The sequence below is a fragment of the Lactuca virosa genome, chromosome 2, assembly GCF_052849685.1.
Source record: "Lactuca virosa cultivar CGN04683 chromosome 2, Lactuca_virosa_CGN04683_v6, whole genome shotgun sequence".
Classification (NCBI taxonomy): Eukaryota; Viridiplantae; Streptophyta; class Magnoliopsida; order Asterales; family Asteraceae; genus Lactuca; species Lactuca virosa.
This window is the reverse complement of record NC_136427.1, coordinates 206061880-206083047: the sequence shown is the minus strand read 5'-3', so window position 1 is coordinate 206083047 and position 21168 is coordinate 206061880. Positions and strand designations below refer to the sequence as shown.

Below are 21168 nucleotides of genomic sequence, written 5' to 3'. Positions count from 1 at the left end.
CAACTTGTCTGATGATAATACAATAATTTCTTAACTACATAAAAAATTCAACATTTACTTGGTAACATTTTTTACAAAAAATAATTCGAGCACATTATTTACAAAAAAATATTTCAAATAGTATCATGTTTGCCAAATGGGCTGAAACTATCAAGTTTTGCAAACCATAAGCTAATCCTAAAATTTGGTGTTTCAGTCATATGTTACTCCGAAACATTGATTAGAAAGTGGTTTATGTAATGGTATTAGACTACAAGTAATATCATTGGGTAACCGTGTTATAAAAGCAAAAATTATATATGATATTAATATTGGAACTCATATTTTTATCGCAAGAATGAGTTTGACATGCTCAGACAAAAAACATATTTCACATTTTAAAGAAGACAATTTCTACTAGTTGTATATTTTACGTTGACAATAAATAAAGAGTCAAAGACACTATCTATAGAAGGTTGGGTTGTTTTGAGTCAACCTGTACTACACAAAGGGGAGTTATACGTTGCACTATCTAAAATTAAAAGTAGAGAATGACTTAAACTATTAATTTTAAATAAAGAAGACAAACTTACCAATAAAACATCAAATTTTGTATACAAATAAGTAATTTCATATTTATGAAATTATAATTATTTTTCTATTTTGAATATTATTGTTTAAAATGTTAATGCAGTAATATATTTGTAATATCAATCATATATTTATATGAAAATATTTGATTATCATTCCTTAGTCTTCATTATTATTATTGAATACTTTTTTTAATTAATGTTTACTTACAAAGAAAAAAAAAATCTTATTTCAATATTCTACTTCCAAACTTTAACTATTTTAGCACTGTACTTTTAATGTCTTACTATTTCTTTATGTTTGTGTGGCTTTTTATATGTAAAATTAATAAAGTACAATACGTTATTAATAAATATTTCCAATTTACAATAATGTAGTTTCTAAGTATTTCTTAACATGACATTGTACTTTCATTTTTATTATTATACTTATGTAAAATAATTTTAAATATATACTATACATACCATTCTACTTTAAAAGTACAAATTCGTAATACAAACAAATGAAGATTATGAAAGTCATATTTCATACATTTTCACCAATGTACTTTCATATTTTTTATATTTCCTCATATTTTAGTATTGTATTATATATATATATATATATATATATATATATATATATATATATATATATATATATTATACTTTAACAATGTAGTTTGATTTTCTAAGTTGTAGTACACATGTTTTTAACTGATTTTCTAAGTTGTAGTACACATGTTTTTAACCTAGTTCTTAATACGTTATAATAAAGATATGATATAACTGAAAATAACAATCATAAATGGCCATCGTGTTTTCAATATTTGTGGTAGACGAGTATTGTACTTTTTCGCCTCTCTATAGCTACAATATAATTCATGTTTATGTTTGAAGATGTAAAATTGTTAGTTTATTTTGTAAATTTAATGAATGAGATTGTAAGCATTGACTTTTAGTTAAAATATAAATTAATAGTAATTTGAAAATGTATTATTGTTTATATTGTTGGAAATTTCTTCTAACGATCTTCTAACCATTATATTTGAAGAAAGAGAAGTAAATTTTGTATTTTGAAAATTATTTTTCGAGCATCCATTAGTGCAAACATTAGGATGGGAGACTGTCGAGTGTCACTATTCATGATAAGTCGTAGGGGTTTGACAAATTAGGTGTCGTTAAGTCGATGTGGCCTAGTGTGATGGTTTACTAGTGCCTAGTCTATAATCTAGCAAAATGGAGGAAATTATCTCATTAACTTGATTGGAGGAAATTATCTCATTAACTCGATGATTAACCATCTTTTTGGTGAGTTGGGCATTACGAGATGGACAAGGGTTAGAAATAGATGCATGCATTACATATTATATGAAATTCTTATCCTTTTTTGGAGTTTTGAGACGACTTGTTGATGTTAGCTAACCAATGTTTAGCGTTGATACTATTTGGATATATGTGTTATATATTGTCCATTTTTATTAATTTTGGGTCGCTACAACCCTAAATCCATTTATGATTTTTTGAGGTTTGATTCGAGTAAGTAGATTGTTATCTTTTTATTCAAAATGAATCACCCTTGAGTTTTCTATCTTCACAATTTCATTGCCTAATTAATTTTGACTTGTGTTTTGTGTTCAGATTGAAGACTTTAGAGACGAGACTTGGAGTAGCAAGGACTTTCATAAAGCCACAGCATGTGTGGTTATTAAAATATGTTATGATATTTTGATTGTTACATCCTCGCTGTCGTAAACTTAGAACTTGTATTTGAATCTTGGGACCGTTGTTTCTGCAGACTTAAACTCTAAACTTTTAAAAATTAAAACAAATGCCTTGACCAAATGACTTGATAAGCAACCATCAAAACCCCATACTCTTTGTTATCTTTTTCCTTTTCTTGTTATGATAACAACCATAAGCCAATATCACGATGGGTGTGGATTTCCAACCACCACCGCTACATTCTTTAACGTTAGATCCCATTAGCTCTGCCACCGACCATGCACACTCAGTTTTTGGTCATCTTCTTTCCCTCTCTTAGGCCCGAACATTAGCTACAAGCTGATTTTTCCCGCACACCCGAAATTCAACCTAATTTAATAAATTTTGTTTCTTTTATTTTTATCCCTCGATTGTTTTTTCTCTAATAATGTGGTTTTAGAAGGTACTTCTGATAATACCCTTCACGGATCTCAGCTTCTCAAATTGCTTGATTAATGTACTATACATATGCAATGTGTAAGAGGTACCAAAAGAACATGGTGACTCCCTTCATGTTGTAGGCGGTAAAAAAAAACTCTCCTTTATATATATATATATATATATATATATATATATATATATATATATATATATATATATATATATATAAGATTATTGCCTATTTATTTACACATTGTACAAGTTCATGCCCACCGATGTAATTTTTTAACAACCCCCTTATTTTGTTGGATCGCTTGATTCTTGTACATCTTCCTTAGTATATGTGTTTGCTACTTGGGTTATCAGCATATGTTGATGTGTGTATTTATTCAGTCTTGTGGGTTACTTTTATGTGTACATTAATAAGATTTTAAAAGGAAATGTGACCTAATGCTTGATATTTTTTTTAAAGAATAAGCACATAGTATCCCCACTTGACTACTAACTCAAGTAACCTTAGTAAACCTTTTAACTTCACTCTTATCAAAACTACACATTTACAAATACAAACTTATACAAGGATATACACATGTGTTTTTTGAAACACTATAGATACAAACTTATATAAAGATATACACACCAATATCACATAATATCCGCAAAGGCAAACAAAACATCACGATGTCAAGATCCACATGAACACAGTCGCCCATCCGGTAAGTGCAAATGTGGCTACTAAGTAAGTCCACATCATAAGCACTGAACATTCTTCTTGCCCCACATTGAATAATTGTGTCATTGTACCTGCATCAAAATCATTTATAATCCTAATTCTCTATCCAAATTCATTCATTCATTTTAATTTACAATAACACTAGAATTACTTACTGATGTTCATGGCAGGTGGCAGGGTGTACTGAATCAATAGTAGGAAACTAAAGAGAGGATCTGCAGGAAGTAGTTCTAGACCATCAGCTGCTTTGATCACAAGGATTCCAACAATGGGAGAAATAACATATCGTATACAGATTATTGTGATGATGATATTAGGCCTGATGCTTGCTCTCTTTAATCCTGTAATCAATTTTATCAAGAATATAAAATAATTATAAGTGACCAAGTGTTTCTATGGTTGTTTAGGTTTTACCTTGTATTAGGTTGCCTCCTAGTATAAGAGTGATACAAGGTAAGGTTCCATCCCTATATAACAAAGTAAGAAAATGTTGTTAAGATAGATTCAAATCCAAAACATTGCTTCTTAGAAAAACTATAATCGGATAAACATACCCAAGTAGTGTGACAGAATCTTGGATAACTCGTAAAGGAGAATCAACCCCCATCACAAGCTTTTTCAACCATGGGGTCGCCCCAAAAATCATTCCTAAAATCTGAGGACACATATACAATTATTAGATTATTATATCTGTCAAGAATATTAGTTCATAGTAAGTGGATGCTTAATTCATAACACTTACAGAACCAATGTTTGGAGGAGACAACAATTCCTCCAAGAATTTGTGGAGTATTTCTACTAGTTTACATGAGGATTCTTCTTTTTTATCATCATTGCTTCCAGATCCTTCGTGTATAGTCTGAACATATCTATGGACAATCAGATTAACTGTATAATATAATATAACTATCAATATATAAGTTACATGAATGTACAGGCTTACAAGTTGGATTTGTTTTTTATCACTAGTCGAGTATGATAATGGAACAACTAAATCAATATATTCTTGGCTTTCTACACTTAGAAGACATGTTTTTTCATTTGCATTCATGTCTTTGTTGGGTTCCTGTTGTGATTGGTCTTCGACATCTTTCAAATACCTTAAACTTGAGTTTTTTATCAATTGGAAAGTGTATGTCCAAATGTAGAAACTGCCCAACTGTATCATAATTTTTGAATTAGGATCCAATAATGGTGAAAAACTAAACATCATCACAATATGAAACAATATAATTGTTGATGTAGCTTATAGAGGATGAAACAAAATTGAGTTAAATTAAATGAACAAATTAAAAGTAAACTCACCGCAAGGGAGAATGATGAATACGCGAATCCCTTTGACTTGCAGATACTATGTTCTCCAAATGGGCTTCCAGCCTCCGTGCAGATTGCAGGGACAATTATCAATAGAATATTTCCCAGGTTTCCTAACGTGTAAATCAAAAAAAAAAAAACCCCTTATACTTCTGAGAAAACGAGGAAACACAAATTTCAAGGTTACTTCCATTGTGATTTAAAAGCATGTTTGAATTTTGATAACTCTACAGAATCTTAGCCTTTAGTGATAAACAATCCATCACTGAATGACATTGTCCCCTTTATATCCTAAGATGTCCCGTGTTCGTTTCCATGTGATTTTTGATGCGTGTGTCTATCGCACAAAGTCTCATTGAAAAAATGTTTAATAAATGTTCATTTGGTAGTAAATTTGGAAAAAATTAAACAGAATTTTCATATCATTGATATGTTATATGAAAATATTAAAAGAAGGGATATTCACAAAGATGAACGTTAGAAATGAAGGAATATTCCAAAATGACTAAAATTATATAGAATTGAAAAAATGACCATCTATTCTGAAACAACGCATTCTCGGCTATCTAGAAATCAGTGAGACGGGACATAAAGTGATCTAAATATGGCATTTTGGATAGACATAAGGTACATTTCGGAAAGTCCTTAATTTCATATTCATATGCTGGACATGAATTAAAAAAAAAAATTATCTATGTGGGTTTAAGGTCTTACTATTTATTTGTATCTCAATATACTATTTTGTTATTCAAAATGAGTTCATATAATAAGTTTTTTTTGAGACATTGTTTGTAGTGAAGGGCAATGGAAACGAATCAACGACATTATGCAGTATGTGGCATCGGATTACACATGTTATGGTGTGAATTTAACCTATGATATGAACTTTAGTGGGTTGGTTAGCATGGTGGCTTCCAATTTCAGACTAATTAAAATATTTTGTCTTTCGAATGTCCCAGATCGAATGTTGTTATGTAGATAATTGTTGACATTGATGTTTAATGAATATTTTGTTATTGTTGTTACTAATAATCCTTCGAAGTGGTGTTCGCCGATGAGTTACATATCAATCTCCTAATCCAACTACATATCTATTCCTAACCAAAGGGCTTCTAGCCCAGCGATATCCGGTGTTGTCTTCTCTCCTTGAGGTTGAGGGTTCAAGTCCCGTTGTGAACATAGGTGGATTTAAGAAGTAATTTAGGAGTAGATTAGATTTGCCGTTTCAAAAAAAAAAATCTATTTCCTAGGAAATGGGCTTGTAATTTATTGCTTATTACGCGAGTCCTCTTGACACAAGGTACGAAACACAAGTTTCTTACGATGGACATGTATAGACATTGATGGGCAACGTAAATGTAAGTAAGTCTCTCTCGTCATGGATTAGCCATTAAAAAAATGGTATAGGTGATTTCATAAAGGATATACGGCTGATAATACGGAGAACATGTTACTTTTCACAAAAATTGATTTTTATACAAAATTTAAAAAATTGGTAATGACTTTTCACGAAATCTGATAAAATCAAAAAGGTTTTCTTAAATCTTCCTCACATATATATATAAACAAATGACAAATATAAGTAAGTACCTGTAGAGCACATAGCAATCAGTAGGCCCTCCAAGTGTGGTTTTGGTTTAATTAGTTTCGCTGCTATCCACCCCAATGTCCCTCCAACAATAAATGTCATTCCAATATTTACTGGCATAAACCACCTACATAATTTGAGATATTATGTTATCACGATAACGGGTATTAATTAGTATATTTGTCGTGTAAAATGAATATTAATGACATAAAATCATCTTTATGTGTGTGTGCGCACACACACACATGCACAACCAAATAAGTTCTTACCAGGAGATAATGTCTTCAAGGTTGACGGTTTTTGCAAGACTAGCAAAGATAAGTGAGGGAGTAAATGCCACGAAAACAATCTGCAAAAACGTTACATTCTATTAAACCGATTGGTTGAAACTTTAAAACAACAAATAACAAATAAAGTAATACAGACTCAGATTGTTTATTTGATCGGTAGGAAGTAGTAGTTTTAAAATGTCAAAGTGTTCAGGCACTCACCTTATTTAGTGACTTGCGGGCATCACCAGAGAGAACATTGAAGTAATCGGTAGCCATGATTGCTCCAATTATACTCACTAGCAATACCTCCAAAATCGGCATTGATGCCACCTCAAACAACGACCAAAACCCCATTTCTCTCCCTCTGAAAATGATGGTTCTAAAAAGGTTTTTGATGCAACTTTTTTTAATTTCTCCTTTCTTTGTGTCTACCTTTTTCTTTTTATATTATACAAGGGTGTTGCTAATCAAAGAAAGATCCTGGAAAATGTAGGACCATGAAGCCAACGTGAGTTTAAATTCATGAAGATTTCAAACAAAATAATAAGAGTGACTTGAAAATTTAAAGAAACACTAAATGGACAAAATGATACAAGAAACACTTAATGAAGGACCATAACAACTCGATATCATTGTTCGTGGTCTTATAATTTTCTTGACAAGAGATTGAACAAGGATGCAATTTTTGAAGCTAGTTTATACTTCTTATTCTTGGTTAAAAAAAACACACATTTGATTATCTTTAGCATTTAAAATTTTCTTATGAATTTTATTTATTTTTTAGAACGATTAACACATACCCCTTAATAATATGTCCAAAAAATCTTTAAACAACGAGGATGCTGCGATAAACATATGGTATAACATTATTGGATATGATACTGAATACAAAAATCATAAATTCATTGAGTGTGACATCGATCTCCAAAATATTAATCGATGTTTCTACCTTTAAATGAAAGTATGAATGTATACCTCTACATCCTCATTAGGCCATTTATTATGAGTTGTTAGGTATTGTTGTTTGCAACTATTATGTCATACTTTTTTGTAATCATAATATATAATATATGACCAACTACTTAATATTATTAAATTAAATGTATTTTTTTCACACACCAGCCTAGTTTTCCAACACATACACACCAGTCTAGATAGGCAACAAATAAATCATAGTTAATTATTTATTAGCTAATCATTGTATTGTTTTCTAAACAAATTATTTTTTCTCTCTTATTTTCCTTTTCTCTTTCATATTATATATAATAAGACCTTTAAATATAAAGTCCATTATTATGTAAACTTAAACAAAAACTATTCTATTGAGATGGGAGCCTAATGGTTGAAGAGTGAAATTACATACTTATTTTTTAGGGTTCAAATACTGACACACCCAAAATATTGCTAGTATTTTTTATTTGACCTCCCACGTAGGCGTTCGAATAGTTGACGTGGACCGCTTAGATAATATTGTTTACTATTTTTTAAAAATAACATTAAGCTGGGTAAAACTTTTTCTTAAATAATTTAAGTCGGTCTTTAGTAAGTATGATAAACCACGATAATTTCGGATCTTAGCCACTCAATTTTGTTCTACAAGAAAATCGATAGGGTTTGAGGATGCTACAAAAAAAATCGATAGAACTAAGGGTCTGAAGGAATGAATAAAATAGTCAATTTAAGGTATCTATTAATAATGCCAATAACTAGATTCCTTATATAATGCAAACACTTCTAATTACCAAACAAAAACTTCTAATTGTGTTTCCCATCATATTACTAATTTTTCCAATCCATCAAAATCCAGTTTTGTATACTAATCCACTATGTAAGAATACCCCCCCCCCCCCCCCCCCCCGGTCGATTATTACTCCTCTACCGATCCAAATCTATCTAAAACACTAGTGCTAACGACTAGTTTTGCAAAAAAACTACCATTACATCGGTTTAGAATAATTGTCGCATCCGCAAAATACGTCACTTTCAAATTTTGAATAGATAAAGGATGATCGCAACTGGATTCAATTTTTGTAAAGAAGTTGGTGAAAACCGATCAGAAAATAGGTAGCGTCAAAAAATTACGCCAAAAAATGAGAAAGAAGACTAGAAGAAGGCGACTCCATAATGAACGTGATTTATGTTTCACTTCCATAATTATAGGCTTTAACTTTTTTAAAAATAAATTATTAGTTTCTTATTTTGGGATAATATATTAATTTATTGGAAAACTTCTAAATTACCTCTATCAATTGATTGGTCCACAATCGATCATCCATTCACATACTATGATATCTTCATTTTCACGGCCAGAAAAGATCAATTTGTTTATGCTTTATTTTAAAAATCAGAGTATCTTTTTAAAGAAAAGTGTTGCGGAATTTATTCCCAGAAAAACATTATAAACATATTATCAAAGCATTTCCGAAGAAATGTATTTTGTTTATATTAAAATTTTGGGATGTCATTATCAATACAAAAACATAAGCATAAACAGACCTTACATTCATTTACATTAATGATCTACATCTCTTTTAATCTCTCAGTGTAATGTAGCTTCGTATCGACACATGTGATACAAATAAACTGAGTCGGTCAGGTTGGGAAACCTAGTGAGTACATAGGGTTTTCAACCCACAATAATATAATTATTATGTTTAACCATCAAACAATCAACCCAATTACCCATCCCTATTATCTTCTTTATTCTTAAGGATCTACCATAAGAATCAGTTATCCTTCATTCATTCATTCCTAAGGATTATCCTAAGGAATAAATGAATGAAGGATAGCTAATTCTTAGGGTAGATCCTTAATAATAAATAAGATAATGGGGATGAGTAATTGGTTGATTGTTTGATGATTAAACATAATAATTATATTATTGTGGGTTAAAAACTCTATGTACTCACCAGGTTTCCGAACCTGACCCACTCAGTTTATTTGTATCACAGGTGTCGATACGAAGCTACATTACACTGAGAGATTAAAAGAGATGTAGATCACTAGTGTAAATGAATGTAAGGTCTATTTATGTTTATGTTTATGTATTGACAATGACATCCCAAAGTTTTAATATAAACAAAATACATTTCTTCAGAAATGTTTTGATAATATGTTTATCATGTTTTTCTGGGAACAAATTCCGCAACACTTTTCTTTTAAAGGATACTCTGATTTTTAAAATAAAGCATAAACAAATCGGTCTTTTCTGGCCGTGAAAATGGGGATGTCACAGTTGGTATCAGAGTATTAGTTTAAGCGAACTAGGAATTGTAGGAAATTTCTAGACTTAAACTTAGAATGCTAAGCGATGATCATGAGGAGTATGTCTAATATATTTAGGATGTACATCTGAATTGACACAAGCACTAGCTTACTTTAGGATTAGATGCCTAAATTGCTTTTATGTGCTAAATGATTTATGTTATAGCCTTATATGCTTTATGATGCTATTATTTGATTGGATCCATAGTCTATTGCTGATCGGATCTGAAAATTTTATGTGTTCAGATTTCTAAACGTTTAATTACGATATTAGAACTGGCATATAACTTTTCGGAGTAATAAGGAGGATTACACGTCTAAACCTCCTCTATCTATATTCTCGTCCTGATACGTTGAACGCATGCTTCGGTGAACATAACGTTATGGTGAAGACTCGTAGAGAATTGAGTAAACGGAGGAAATGTGGAGGCTTACGATAGCGAATGACACCTATCGAAAGATACCATAAGAGAGGTGTCTTGCTTTTAGAATACGTCTGATAAAATAACAGTACGTATAAAGGAGTACGGTACATCCAAATGTATACATTTGATTGGAGGGATGATAGAAAGATTGGTGTAATTCATGAAGTTGTCATATCGTCTGCGTTTCCACCACTAACCGAGTTGAAGCAGAATTGATGATTGAAGATACGCAAGGAAGAAGTCCTAGTAGAGTCTAGGGAAATTTTATGATTATTTGGACACATTCGTATGTGTTAAATCGTTTTGTGATTTTAAGAAATAAGAACTTGGGGACTGCGAGACAATACTTGGGACAAGTATGAGTAAGTGTGAAAGCTAGTAGAGGCCTATACTACCGAAAGCACAGGACTCGCACTTGGATCAGGAAAAGTCACAAGGTTACCAAGGCGCTAGTAATTGATTATGTTTTGTTCATGTCTGTCGTTACCATTGTTTCGGTAATGACTAAGAAGATTATTTTTATTCCGAACCTAGTGTTCATATCAAATCGAGTCCGACTAAGACGAGTATGTTACGTGGTTCAGAGAACCAAGATCGATGTAACATCCGACTTAAGCCAGAAGATTGAAGTGAAAGATAATCAAAGTGATCAATAGAAGTATCGCAATCATTGGTAAAGTAAGAAGCTTATAGCTAGAAGTGCTACATGCTAGAATGTGATTATATCACATTAGAACATGAAGGAAAGTATATTCCTTTATGGAATTTGACTCTAAAAGACCTGAGTCTAAGCGTTGCATCATACGATGAGAGGTCATTAGAACATGACCCATCAGTATGTTACGATAAATGAAGGAAAGAACTTATCTTAAGTCTTTTAAGAAGAAGAAGGAGTCTTCAATAAGGATTGATTTTGTAACTCAAAGGTTACCATTGAAAGTCCAACGCGAAATAGAGAGCGGGTGCAAGATCGAACACCGCCTGCAGTCGAGCAGTCCAAGAGTTAGATACTCATTCGAAGGAACATATTACAGTTATTACCTAGGATGAAGAGATAACGTATGGATTTATTATACAAGCCCTGCTTCGTTGATGATTCCAGGACATAATCATCCTAAGGGGGAGATAATTGTAGCGCCTGCAGATTCGAGCTAGTCAATTTATAGACAATAAGCGTCAAAAATGACTTTTTGATGGAAGATTATTTATAATAAATAATCTTAACTAAGTTATAGTATATGTCACAAGGTTTCCGTACATATAAAGAACGCTGGAATCCGATTAATAACGAAGAAGTTATGACCTGTCGAAGTTTCGCGACAAAACGACACGACACCGGGAATCATAAAAAGTGAGTTTACGATGAAGTAATTTTTAGCCTTAGTGATCTAATAGAAAGTTGTAGAGTACGTCTCCACCTATGCGTGGATATAAATAACAAAAACGGAGTTCGTATGCAAAAGTTATGACCTTCCGAAGATATAGCAGTCTAAGAGCATGACACGTGGCAGAAACCCTAATCAGCCATGCTCCACGACATGGACATAAAATTCATGACGTGAATGTGATCTAGGACACTTCTCAAGTCTAGAATGCAGATGGAAAGTCTACGGGAGTGATGTGTTAAAACTCCACGATGTGGACATAAAGGTCACGACATGAAGTCAGTATTTTGACACCTTCCGAAGCTAGGACCCAAATGGCAAGTCTACGAGGTGATGCAGCTATGTTTCACGACGTGGACATGTTTTGGGCTGCCTATAAATAGCAAGTTCGACCCTTTCATTCCTTACACCAAATTCTTTTCTCTCTCTCGTTTGCTGAAGGCATTCCGCGTCCCGAGCCCGACGATCACGAACTGCTGACCGTTTCTAGTTAGATTCTATCAACTCACGCTACTAAGGTGAGTGCATAGTTACTTTCATCTTACACATAGATATGAAGTATTCAATATAAATTACGTGCTATGTGTGCATATTATTTGTGTTCCTGATATCTATGTTGGATGAATGACTTATACATGTTTTAAATGATTTAAAATTGTATATGTATTTTATATCTACGAATATGTTGGGTAGAACATGGGTAGATAAATAATGATGGATGAAAGATGATATAGATGAATATTGGCAGTTGCGCCATAACCCGTAGGTGTTTTTGATTTACGTGTTCACCAGATGCACTCTAAATATCCTGGCAGCTGCGCCTAATGGATAATATTGGCAGCTGTGCCTAATGAAGAACATCATAATTCTGGCAGCTGCACCTAATGGATAATATTGGCAGCTGTGCCGAAATATAGAACGTCATAGCCCTGGCATCTGCGCCTAAATGGTAATATTGGCAGTTGTGCCTAATAGATAACATTGGCAGCTGTGTCATAGGCAACGATGGACTTCGTGCCTATTCCTTAGGAGAATCCATAGGAATGAAAAAGTGAACGATAGATGATTCTTAGGCTAGATCCTTAAGAATAAAGAATATAATGGGGATGGGTAATTGGGTTGATTGTTTGATGATTAAACATAATAATTATATTATTGTGGGTTGAAAACCCTACGTGCTCACCAGGTTTCCCAACCTAACCCACTCAGTTTAATTGTATCACAGGTGTCGATACGAAGCTACATTACACTGAGAGATTAAAGGAGATATAGATCACTAGTGTAAATGAATTTAAGGTCTGTTTATGCTTATGTTTCTGTATTGACGAAGACATCCCAAAGTTTTAATAAAAACAAAATATATTTCTTCGGAAATGCTTTGATAATATATTTATCATGTTTTTCTGGGAACTAATTCCGCAATATTATTCTTTAAAAATGATACTCTGGTTTTCAAATAAAGCATACATAAATCGGTCTTTTCTGGCCATGAAATTGGAGATGTCACACATACACACACACAATATATATATATATATATATATATATATATATATATATATATATATATATATATATATAAGTTAATACATGAAGCTAACAATCTTTCTCTTTCTCTCTCTCTCTCTCTCTATATATATATATATATATATATATATATATATATATATATATATATATATATGTGTGTGTGTGTGTGTGTGTGTATGTGTGTAGAGAGAGAGAAAAAGATAGAGTAAGTTAAATCGAGAATATCAAAAAGGTTGAGAACATGAGAATAATTGTGGAACATTAAAATTTTAATATCTAGGGATTAGATCAAAAGGACCATTTATGTAAATAATAAAACTTAAAAAGATAAGTGTAACATTGTAAAACATGTTAGGGGTATTAGAGTATTTTTAACTATCACAATCTTTTTTTTTTTGAACAGCAAGCATTTCATTAAAGAAAAAACAAAAGCTTAAACGAGATGCTCAAGACAAAGTACATAAAAAACAAGATAAAGGAGAATTACACCACAATATTTGTTAGTTCCAATAATATCCCCCTTTCACCTCTTTTCAATATACATCTAGTTATGTTTTTATGATTTCTAAGACCAGTCACCCATTGGTGTGTAGAAGCAACAAGTGGGGTGAAGTATGAGGTTGAAGCACAACGACAAGAGGGCTACCGACAGCTATAATGGTGGTAGAGGTTGAATTCCAACCTTTTACACCGAACTACAAATGAGGTGTTTAAAGCAACATCTTTTTCTATTATGGATTGTATTTGGTGTCGGATCATCAAGCAGTAAGGGGTTTTTTTTCCACATACTATTACTTTAATTGTAATTTCCTTTGAAGCTATAATTTTGTTAATTCATTTCCATTTATTTCCATAGTTTATTTACGAGCAGTAGAGAGGAAGAATTATTATCTATCTATCCATATACGTATGTACCTTGAGTTTATAGTTTAAAGGTACATATTTGGTTATTGTTAATTCATTCCTATGTTGATTTAAGCATAATAGATTATTTATGTGGGGAGCATTGGCAAATCCTTTTTAATTCCTAGCTATTTTCATGATATTAAGTTTTTGATAACACTATATGAAACTGTAACTTGAAGTTATGTTTTTAGACATTGAATGGAATGATGACTTTTTTTATGTTTATGAATTATGATTGTGATTTTCTTTGCATATATAGATGTCAAAGTCAATGAAATTAACGTCTTTATTCATTTATGATTGCAACTTTTTTTGGATTTTTTTATATAATTTGTGTTATATTCATTGGTGAAAGGGTGGTAGACAAGGTGTCTTACTTGGTTGTAATTTCTATGTTGTTCTCGTGTATTCATTTATGATTACATGTATATTTGTTTAATTTTAATGTCTTTGTGTTTTTTTTAATGTTATTGATATTATTTTGTATTTGACAATGTCGAGAAATCAAGTTTCCTGTGGATTGCAATATTGGAATGATGATGTACAACTAAACATATTCATTTACTAGGTGTGAGACCCGTGTGTTACACGGGTTTATTAAAAGGTCCAAAAGTAAAGGTGTGAGAAAAAAAGACCATTCACGCAAGTTTTGGTAACTACAAGAACCATGTTCATAATAAAATAAGTAACAACTGAATTTGTGACATTCGGTAAATCACACGGACCATTTATGTAATTTGATATTAATTAATCTATACTAATAAAATTAATTAATATGAATTCACAAATGGAATGTATTATCTACATTAATATACATATACATTAATTAATATATTAATAGAAAGAGGAATTCACAAATAGAAAGTTATTGTGTACATTAATTAATATATTAATAAAATTATTTAATATGAGATGACATTTAATAGGTGGAATTTGAATAAAAAAGAAAAAATCTATAAAAATGACAAGTGGATATTAAATAATTCAAAAAATATAGAAAATGACAAGTATCAAAATAAAAGAGAAGAGGACATGTGGCAAAATCATTATTATTTGTTAGGGTAGATGTTTATAGAATAATAATTAATTATTGAATTATAATTGTTTTTTGTGTTTTATTCATTTATGATTATCATATTGTATATTTTTTGTTATTCATTTATGAATGGAAATATAATCTAGTTAGAAATGTGTTTTATTCATTTATGTTAATAATTTTATCAAAAAAATTCATAAATTATGTTGTATTCATTTAGAATTACAACCATATAAATTTATTATTACCAATATATTTTTATTCATATATGATTACAAATATTCATATGAAATAATTAATCATAAATTTCGCTTATTTTTTATTTTCAGAGAAAATTTGATAAAAAGAATATTTTTATATCTGTAAAAAAATGAATTTATTCATTTTTTAGAAAACTACAATTATTATTGTCAGATTTTAGGAAATTCTTACTTCATTTTAATATGTTATAATTTAATTTAAATACAACATTATTAAGTTACTTTTATAAAATGATTGGTTTAGAAACGTTCTAATTGCATATAGTATATGTTCTAATTGCATATAATATGGCATTGTTGTTATATGCATATTATTGTTTTTATATGGTTATAACCTCCTCCTCCCCCTTATTTTGCATCATTGTGTCCATTCATGAGCCTTGAATGGAAGTATGATTTGCATACATTATGAGATTTTTGTTAGTGTTGTTGCATGTTTGCAACTATCATGTTATGTTTTTTTCTAATCATAGAATATTATATTTGATCGACTAAATTTACAAAATTAGAGTCCATTATTACGCAAAATTCTATTTAAAACAATTTAAATGGGTCCCCATTATGTAAGATAAACCACGAGAATATCGGATCTTAGCCACACGATTTCATTCTTTATGTTAGTACGAGAATAACTCAAAAGAAAAAGTTAGACAAAAATTTGGTCTAAATTGGTCGAGTTATATTCGCCTGGTTGAGGACCCATTAAAGGGCCACCGGCCACATCGATTGAGTCGTTATGGAAACTCGGAATCTATGTCTGGTTAAGACCATCTTCAATGGTAGTTTAATGGGGAGTTGAATGGGAAGTTTAATCCTATTAAATTTAAAATCCTCATTGTGGGTTATGACATGACACTGAATAGAATGAGGAGTTCAATCATCACTGAACTCTACACTCTCTCTCCTCACACACACACACACATATAAATGTTGTGGCAGTCCGTTAAATTGTATTGAGTTTAGTGGAGTGTAAATTTTAATAGGTAAAATTATATAGTGAGTGGAATATATATATATATATATATATATATATATATATATATATATATATATATATATATATATATATATATATAGCAATCTATTGAACTCATTTGAGTTCAATGCATTAGAGATGGTCTAAGGAGTCACAAGAACCCACAAGAGGCAATAATAAAGATGGTGGGGATTATGACTTTATTTTGGATATCATTTATTATATAATCAGTAGTGAATTTAGAATAGAAACTACATGGTTCACTAATTATTTTATATATAATTTTCCATACAAATTGAAAGATTTTTATAGTTAAGGTAGGTCATAATTTATGTATTTATTTTTTTATTTTTGAGGTAGGTTCCTAAAAAATTTCTATAGAAATTTTATATAAATTAAAAAAATTAAATGGATCCTAGGACCCACCTTTCGTTGTACCTAGCATGGTCATTGATTGTATTTGTTTTGTGTAATATAAATAAAGTTGGCGTCTTGCACGACCAATATGTATTTTGGCAAGCATTTTCTTAATATATAAAATAAAAATAAAAGTGGATGGATTGGCTTAAATTTGCGTTGTGTTGATTCTCAATTAGTTGATTTTTTATTTTGCTATTGTTGGTCATTTAGTTATGGTCATATAGACGAGTGTAAATGATGCACTGTGAAAGATTTGTTTGATGAATATTGATAATGATATACTAAAGTTATTTTATAAAATATATATCATAAGTTTTAAAACATATAACACTTAAAATATATTAAAATCAAGTCAAAGACCATAAACGCTACTTCAAATATAACAAATACCAAACGTTATTCTCGAAATAGTTTATAACCTTTTAAAACATATAACACTTAAAATATATTAAAATCAAGTCAAAGACCATAAACGCTACTTCAAATATAACAAATACCAAACGTTATTCTCGAAATAGTTTATAACCTTTTAAAAAATATAATTACTATAAAAATGGTCTTATTGTAAACTAATTAGATTGTTATTTCAACTTAACTCTGTTTTGACTGGAACCATTAATCTGTTCATCTAATCGGCTTTCAAACCAAATCAATCTGATTTCAATTGCTCAGTTGACATATATAGACGTTTAACCAAATTGACCTTATATATAATGATAGGTAAATAAAACAAACTCATAATAAATTCATAAAAAAAATAAGGATAAAACAGGATTCAAAACTTCTAATTCTATAAACAGAGTTAGAATATTAGTAATATAAGGTTTAAAAATCATTTGAAATACTATTCGTTTACAGCGTTTATAAAACCAAATGAATAACATCAAACAAACCCAAGTGAAAAACGAAGGGGCCCTAGCTCCGTTTCGTTGCAGAGTGTATCAATGTAAGTGTTATAAGTATGTTTTTTTTTTGCAGTTGCTTTCAGAAGAAACAAAAACGATTCTTCCGTTCTTCCAACTTTGTGATCATGATTACCTTTACCGAATTCAAAATTCCAACGCATGCAGCATGCATACATACATATATAGCAAAAAGAAATGCCTTAAAAACATTTTCCTCATGTTTATCTCCATTCACTTTTGTTCATATTATCCTACATGAGAGAGAGAGAGAGAGAGAGAGAGAGAGAGAGAGAGAGAGAGAGAGAGAGAGAGAGAGAGAGAGAGAGAGAGAGAGAGAGAACCTGGATGTGAACGTTATGTGTTAGCTAGAGCAGTGTGAATACTCCATAGACACAAACTCACAGATCGATGTGCATGTTATGAAGGCGATGATGGCAGTTATGTAGGTGGATGAGGTGTTAGTAGTGATGTGTAAGAAGTTTGTAAGTGTGGATTTCTGATATCAACCGCCACCACAATAGGACGAATGTAGATAAATTATTGCACATGACAAAGAGCGATAATTCATATATGTACATATACAAGGGACATAATTGAGTAGAGTAGTAGACCAAGATGAATTCGAAAACGACTTACTAGATTATTTTTCTTATATGTCATATTTGGTTTACAATTATTGTTAAATATGTGGCATATAAGAAGATGATGATGGATGCATGTGGCGATGACGTGGAACCGAGGAGGAAGTACGTTCACCACCTTTCATGATGATGAAGTCCCTACCATGGCATTATTGTCCTAAATTTGGAATTTGTACATAAAATGAAACAAATTTAGGGAACTATTGCAGTGATTAATGCTTGTAGGTTGATTGATATACATTGATCATATAAGACTTTTTTTTTTAACAAGTAAACTAACCTACTCCTAAAACCGCTTATGTCTCTTAATGAGGCTTGAACTCATGACCTTTCATTTGAGAGTGTCACTCCTTACTGCTAGGTCAAAAACCCTTTGGTACATCCATACCGAATGTTTTAGGACCACTTCTTCAAACTGAATGCTTTAACTCACCTCGATGACTAATTAGATGACACATGTACAATATTTATTTACTCTTTAGTGGAAACATATGATTGAAGATCGTTTATGAAAGATGTTTTGTGGATCTAACATCTTCAAAATGAATGTTTAATAGTAGAATGTTTACCGAATGTAGTAACATGCTTACACTACCAAAAAGAGAATGCCACATAAGCGAGGTAATGTATTATATATATATATATATATATATATATATATATATATATATATATATATATATATATATATATATATAATCGCTGAAAATTTTTTGAAAAAATTTTTTTTTTTTACAAAAGAAAAAAAAAAAAAAATTTTTTATTTTTTTTTTCAGCGAAATTGTCAAAAAGGCTACGATTTTTTGATAAAAAAATTCAAAAAAAAGTTTTGTAATGTCTAGGTATTTTTTTTATGCATTTTTATGATTTTTAGGGTTTTTTTGTTTTCCAAATAACCATTCCCATTATTATATATATATATATATATATATATATATATATATATATATATATATATATATATATATATATATATATATATATATATATTAGCGACAGATCTTCAACTAACCTTAATTGTGGATTCCTAGCTAACTAGCGACAGATTGACGAGAGATATTGTCCATACTTTATAGGGAAATCTTCAGAAAAGTTTCAATATTTTCGGAAAAATTACACTTTAGTCACAAGATTTTTCTTTTAACGAAAAAATCCTAAAAACTGGTAGAAATTTGCATTTTGACCCTTTTTGACCGGTTGGAACCGGTAACAAATTAATTTGTGACTATTTCGTAAACTAACCCAAAATGTTGAGACTTTTCTGTAAACAAAAATATTATGACTTTTCTGCAAACAAAACCCTTATTATTATTATTATTATTATTATTATTATTATAAATAAGAATACTATTTTTTGAACTTGTTATTATTAATATTGTTAATAATACATATAAATGGATTTAAATGAAAAAAATAATATTAATGACATTGTTTAAGGGTGGAGGTGGAGGAGATGGTGATGCTTTTATCATTGAAATCATAAATGTTTGTTTGTATAGTTTTACTTTGTATATGGTCATTTCACATTTGTTATTATTGTTTTCAATTCAGAATATTAGTACTTAACAATTTAAAAGAAGTTGCATATTTGTAAAATTGTTTATAAATAGTTTAAGGTAGAAGGATTTCTCACTTTGTATATAAAATTGTTTAAGGTAGAAGGATTACTTTCCAAATCGAACAGATCCACTACAAACATTTACGTAGGTAGCCCATATCAAAATTCAAAAGTATTAATTACAATATCGTGTTTAATAAAAAGTAATATCTTTTGAATAATTAATGTCATATTAATTTTTACTAAACAACACTTTAAACTTTTTAAAACAACCCCAAATCATAGAATGTTTACAAAATCATTGTTTTCAAAGTGTTGTTCCATATCAGAGTATCCCCTAGATCAAAAGTACATAAAACAGAGGATGTGTATGGTCACGCCTTCGCCTTCCCACGATCATCAGAAGTACCTGAAACAATAACTAAAATCCGTAAGCCAAAGCTTAGTGAGTTTCCCCCAAAGTACCAACACACAAACAGATAACATATAGAACAGTATGTCGGATCCAATGAACCATCGGGTTGGAATACCCCACGCCTAGTCACCCTCCGGGTCCAGTACTCATCGTCGGGATGGAATACCCCAGGTGGAATGCCAATATACAATGAGTACAGTTAACCATCAGGTTGGATTCCCCAGGCCCAGTCAACCATCAAGTTGGAATGCCAATATACAATGGGTCCAGTCATCCTCGGGATGGAATACCCTCGGGCCTAATCAACCATCGGGTTGGAATGCCCCAGGTCTGTTGGCCCACGCACATAGTAGTAAAGCCTCAACCACCAACCAAAATATGTGCACATATAACAGATAAACATATAATTAGTCAACAGACAATCAAACAGATCTACAGATCACTAACCATAGCATCATCCTATATACCAGGATACAGATCTAACATATCACTATAGTATGCTAACATACTATCACATAACAAGATATCTAATCCAATGGTCCGGCCTTGGTGCCTTAGACCCATAAGTACAGTGAGGAAAACTCACCTCACAGTTTGGACAAAAGTTGATGAAGTCTCGACTATGAATCTCAGCTCTAACCGTCACCTATCAACCCAAATGACCAATTCTCAATCACAATCCCAAAATACGCAAATACCCTTAACTCAAACTTGGTCAAAGTCAAAGTCAAACTGATGAAAATCCATAAGTCAAATGATTCAACCCAGCCGGGTCAACCCAACAGAGTCAACTCAACCGAGTCGACACAGTATGTGTACGCAGGGCGTACTCCGAAGGTATGATGGG

The 21168-nt window shown here is 30.9% G+C and overlaps 1 protein-coding gene across 1 annotated transcript; it reads right to left on the bottom strand.

The window, feature by feature from the left end:
- Positions 1–3209: 3209 nt before the first annotated feature.
- Positions 3210–18266, bottom strand: LOC145160072 (protein PIN-LIKES 7-like). Its single transcript, XM_079079144.1, has 11 exons — positions 18049–18266; positions 6820–7080; positions 6598–6677; positions 6331–6455; positions 4732–4853; positions 4370–4585; positions 4169–4285; positions 3981–4081; positions 3841–3893; positions 3582–3767; positions 3210–3497 (listed from the first exon to the last, which is right to left on the bottom strand). Exons 2-11 carry the CDS (start codon positions 6952–6954, stop codon positions 3370–3372), a joined length of 1263 nt encoding a protein of 420 aa, XP_078935270.1. The 5' UTR covers positions 6955–7080; positions 18049–18266; the 3' UTR covers positions 3210–3369.
- Positions 18267–21168: the final 2902 nt, after the last annotated feature.

Bases quoted from the DNA above. Each gene is read 5' to 3' on its own strand.
- LOC145160072 (XM_079079144.1), bottom strand. From the start codon at position 6,954: ATGGGGTTTTGGTCGTTGTTTGAGGTGGCATCAATGCCGATTTTGGAG. The intron at 4,082-4,168 runs GTAAGTGTTATG...ATGTGTCCTCAG, and splicing joins CTCCTCCAAACATTGGTTCT to ATTTTAGGAATGATTTTTGG. The intron at 3,768-3,840 runs GTAAAACCTAAA...AATTGATTACAG, and splicing joins AGGAGGCAACCTAATACAAG to GATTAAAGAGAGCAAGCATC.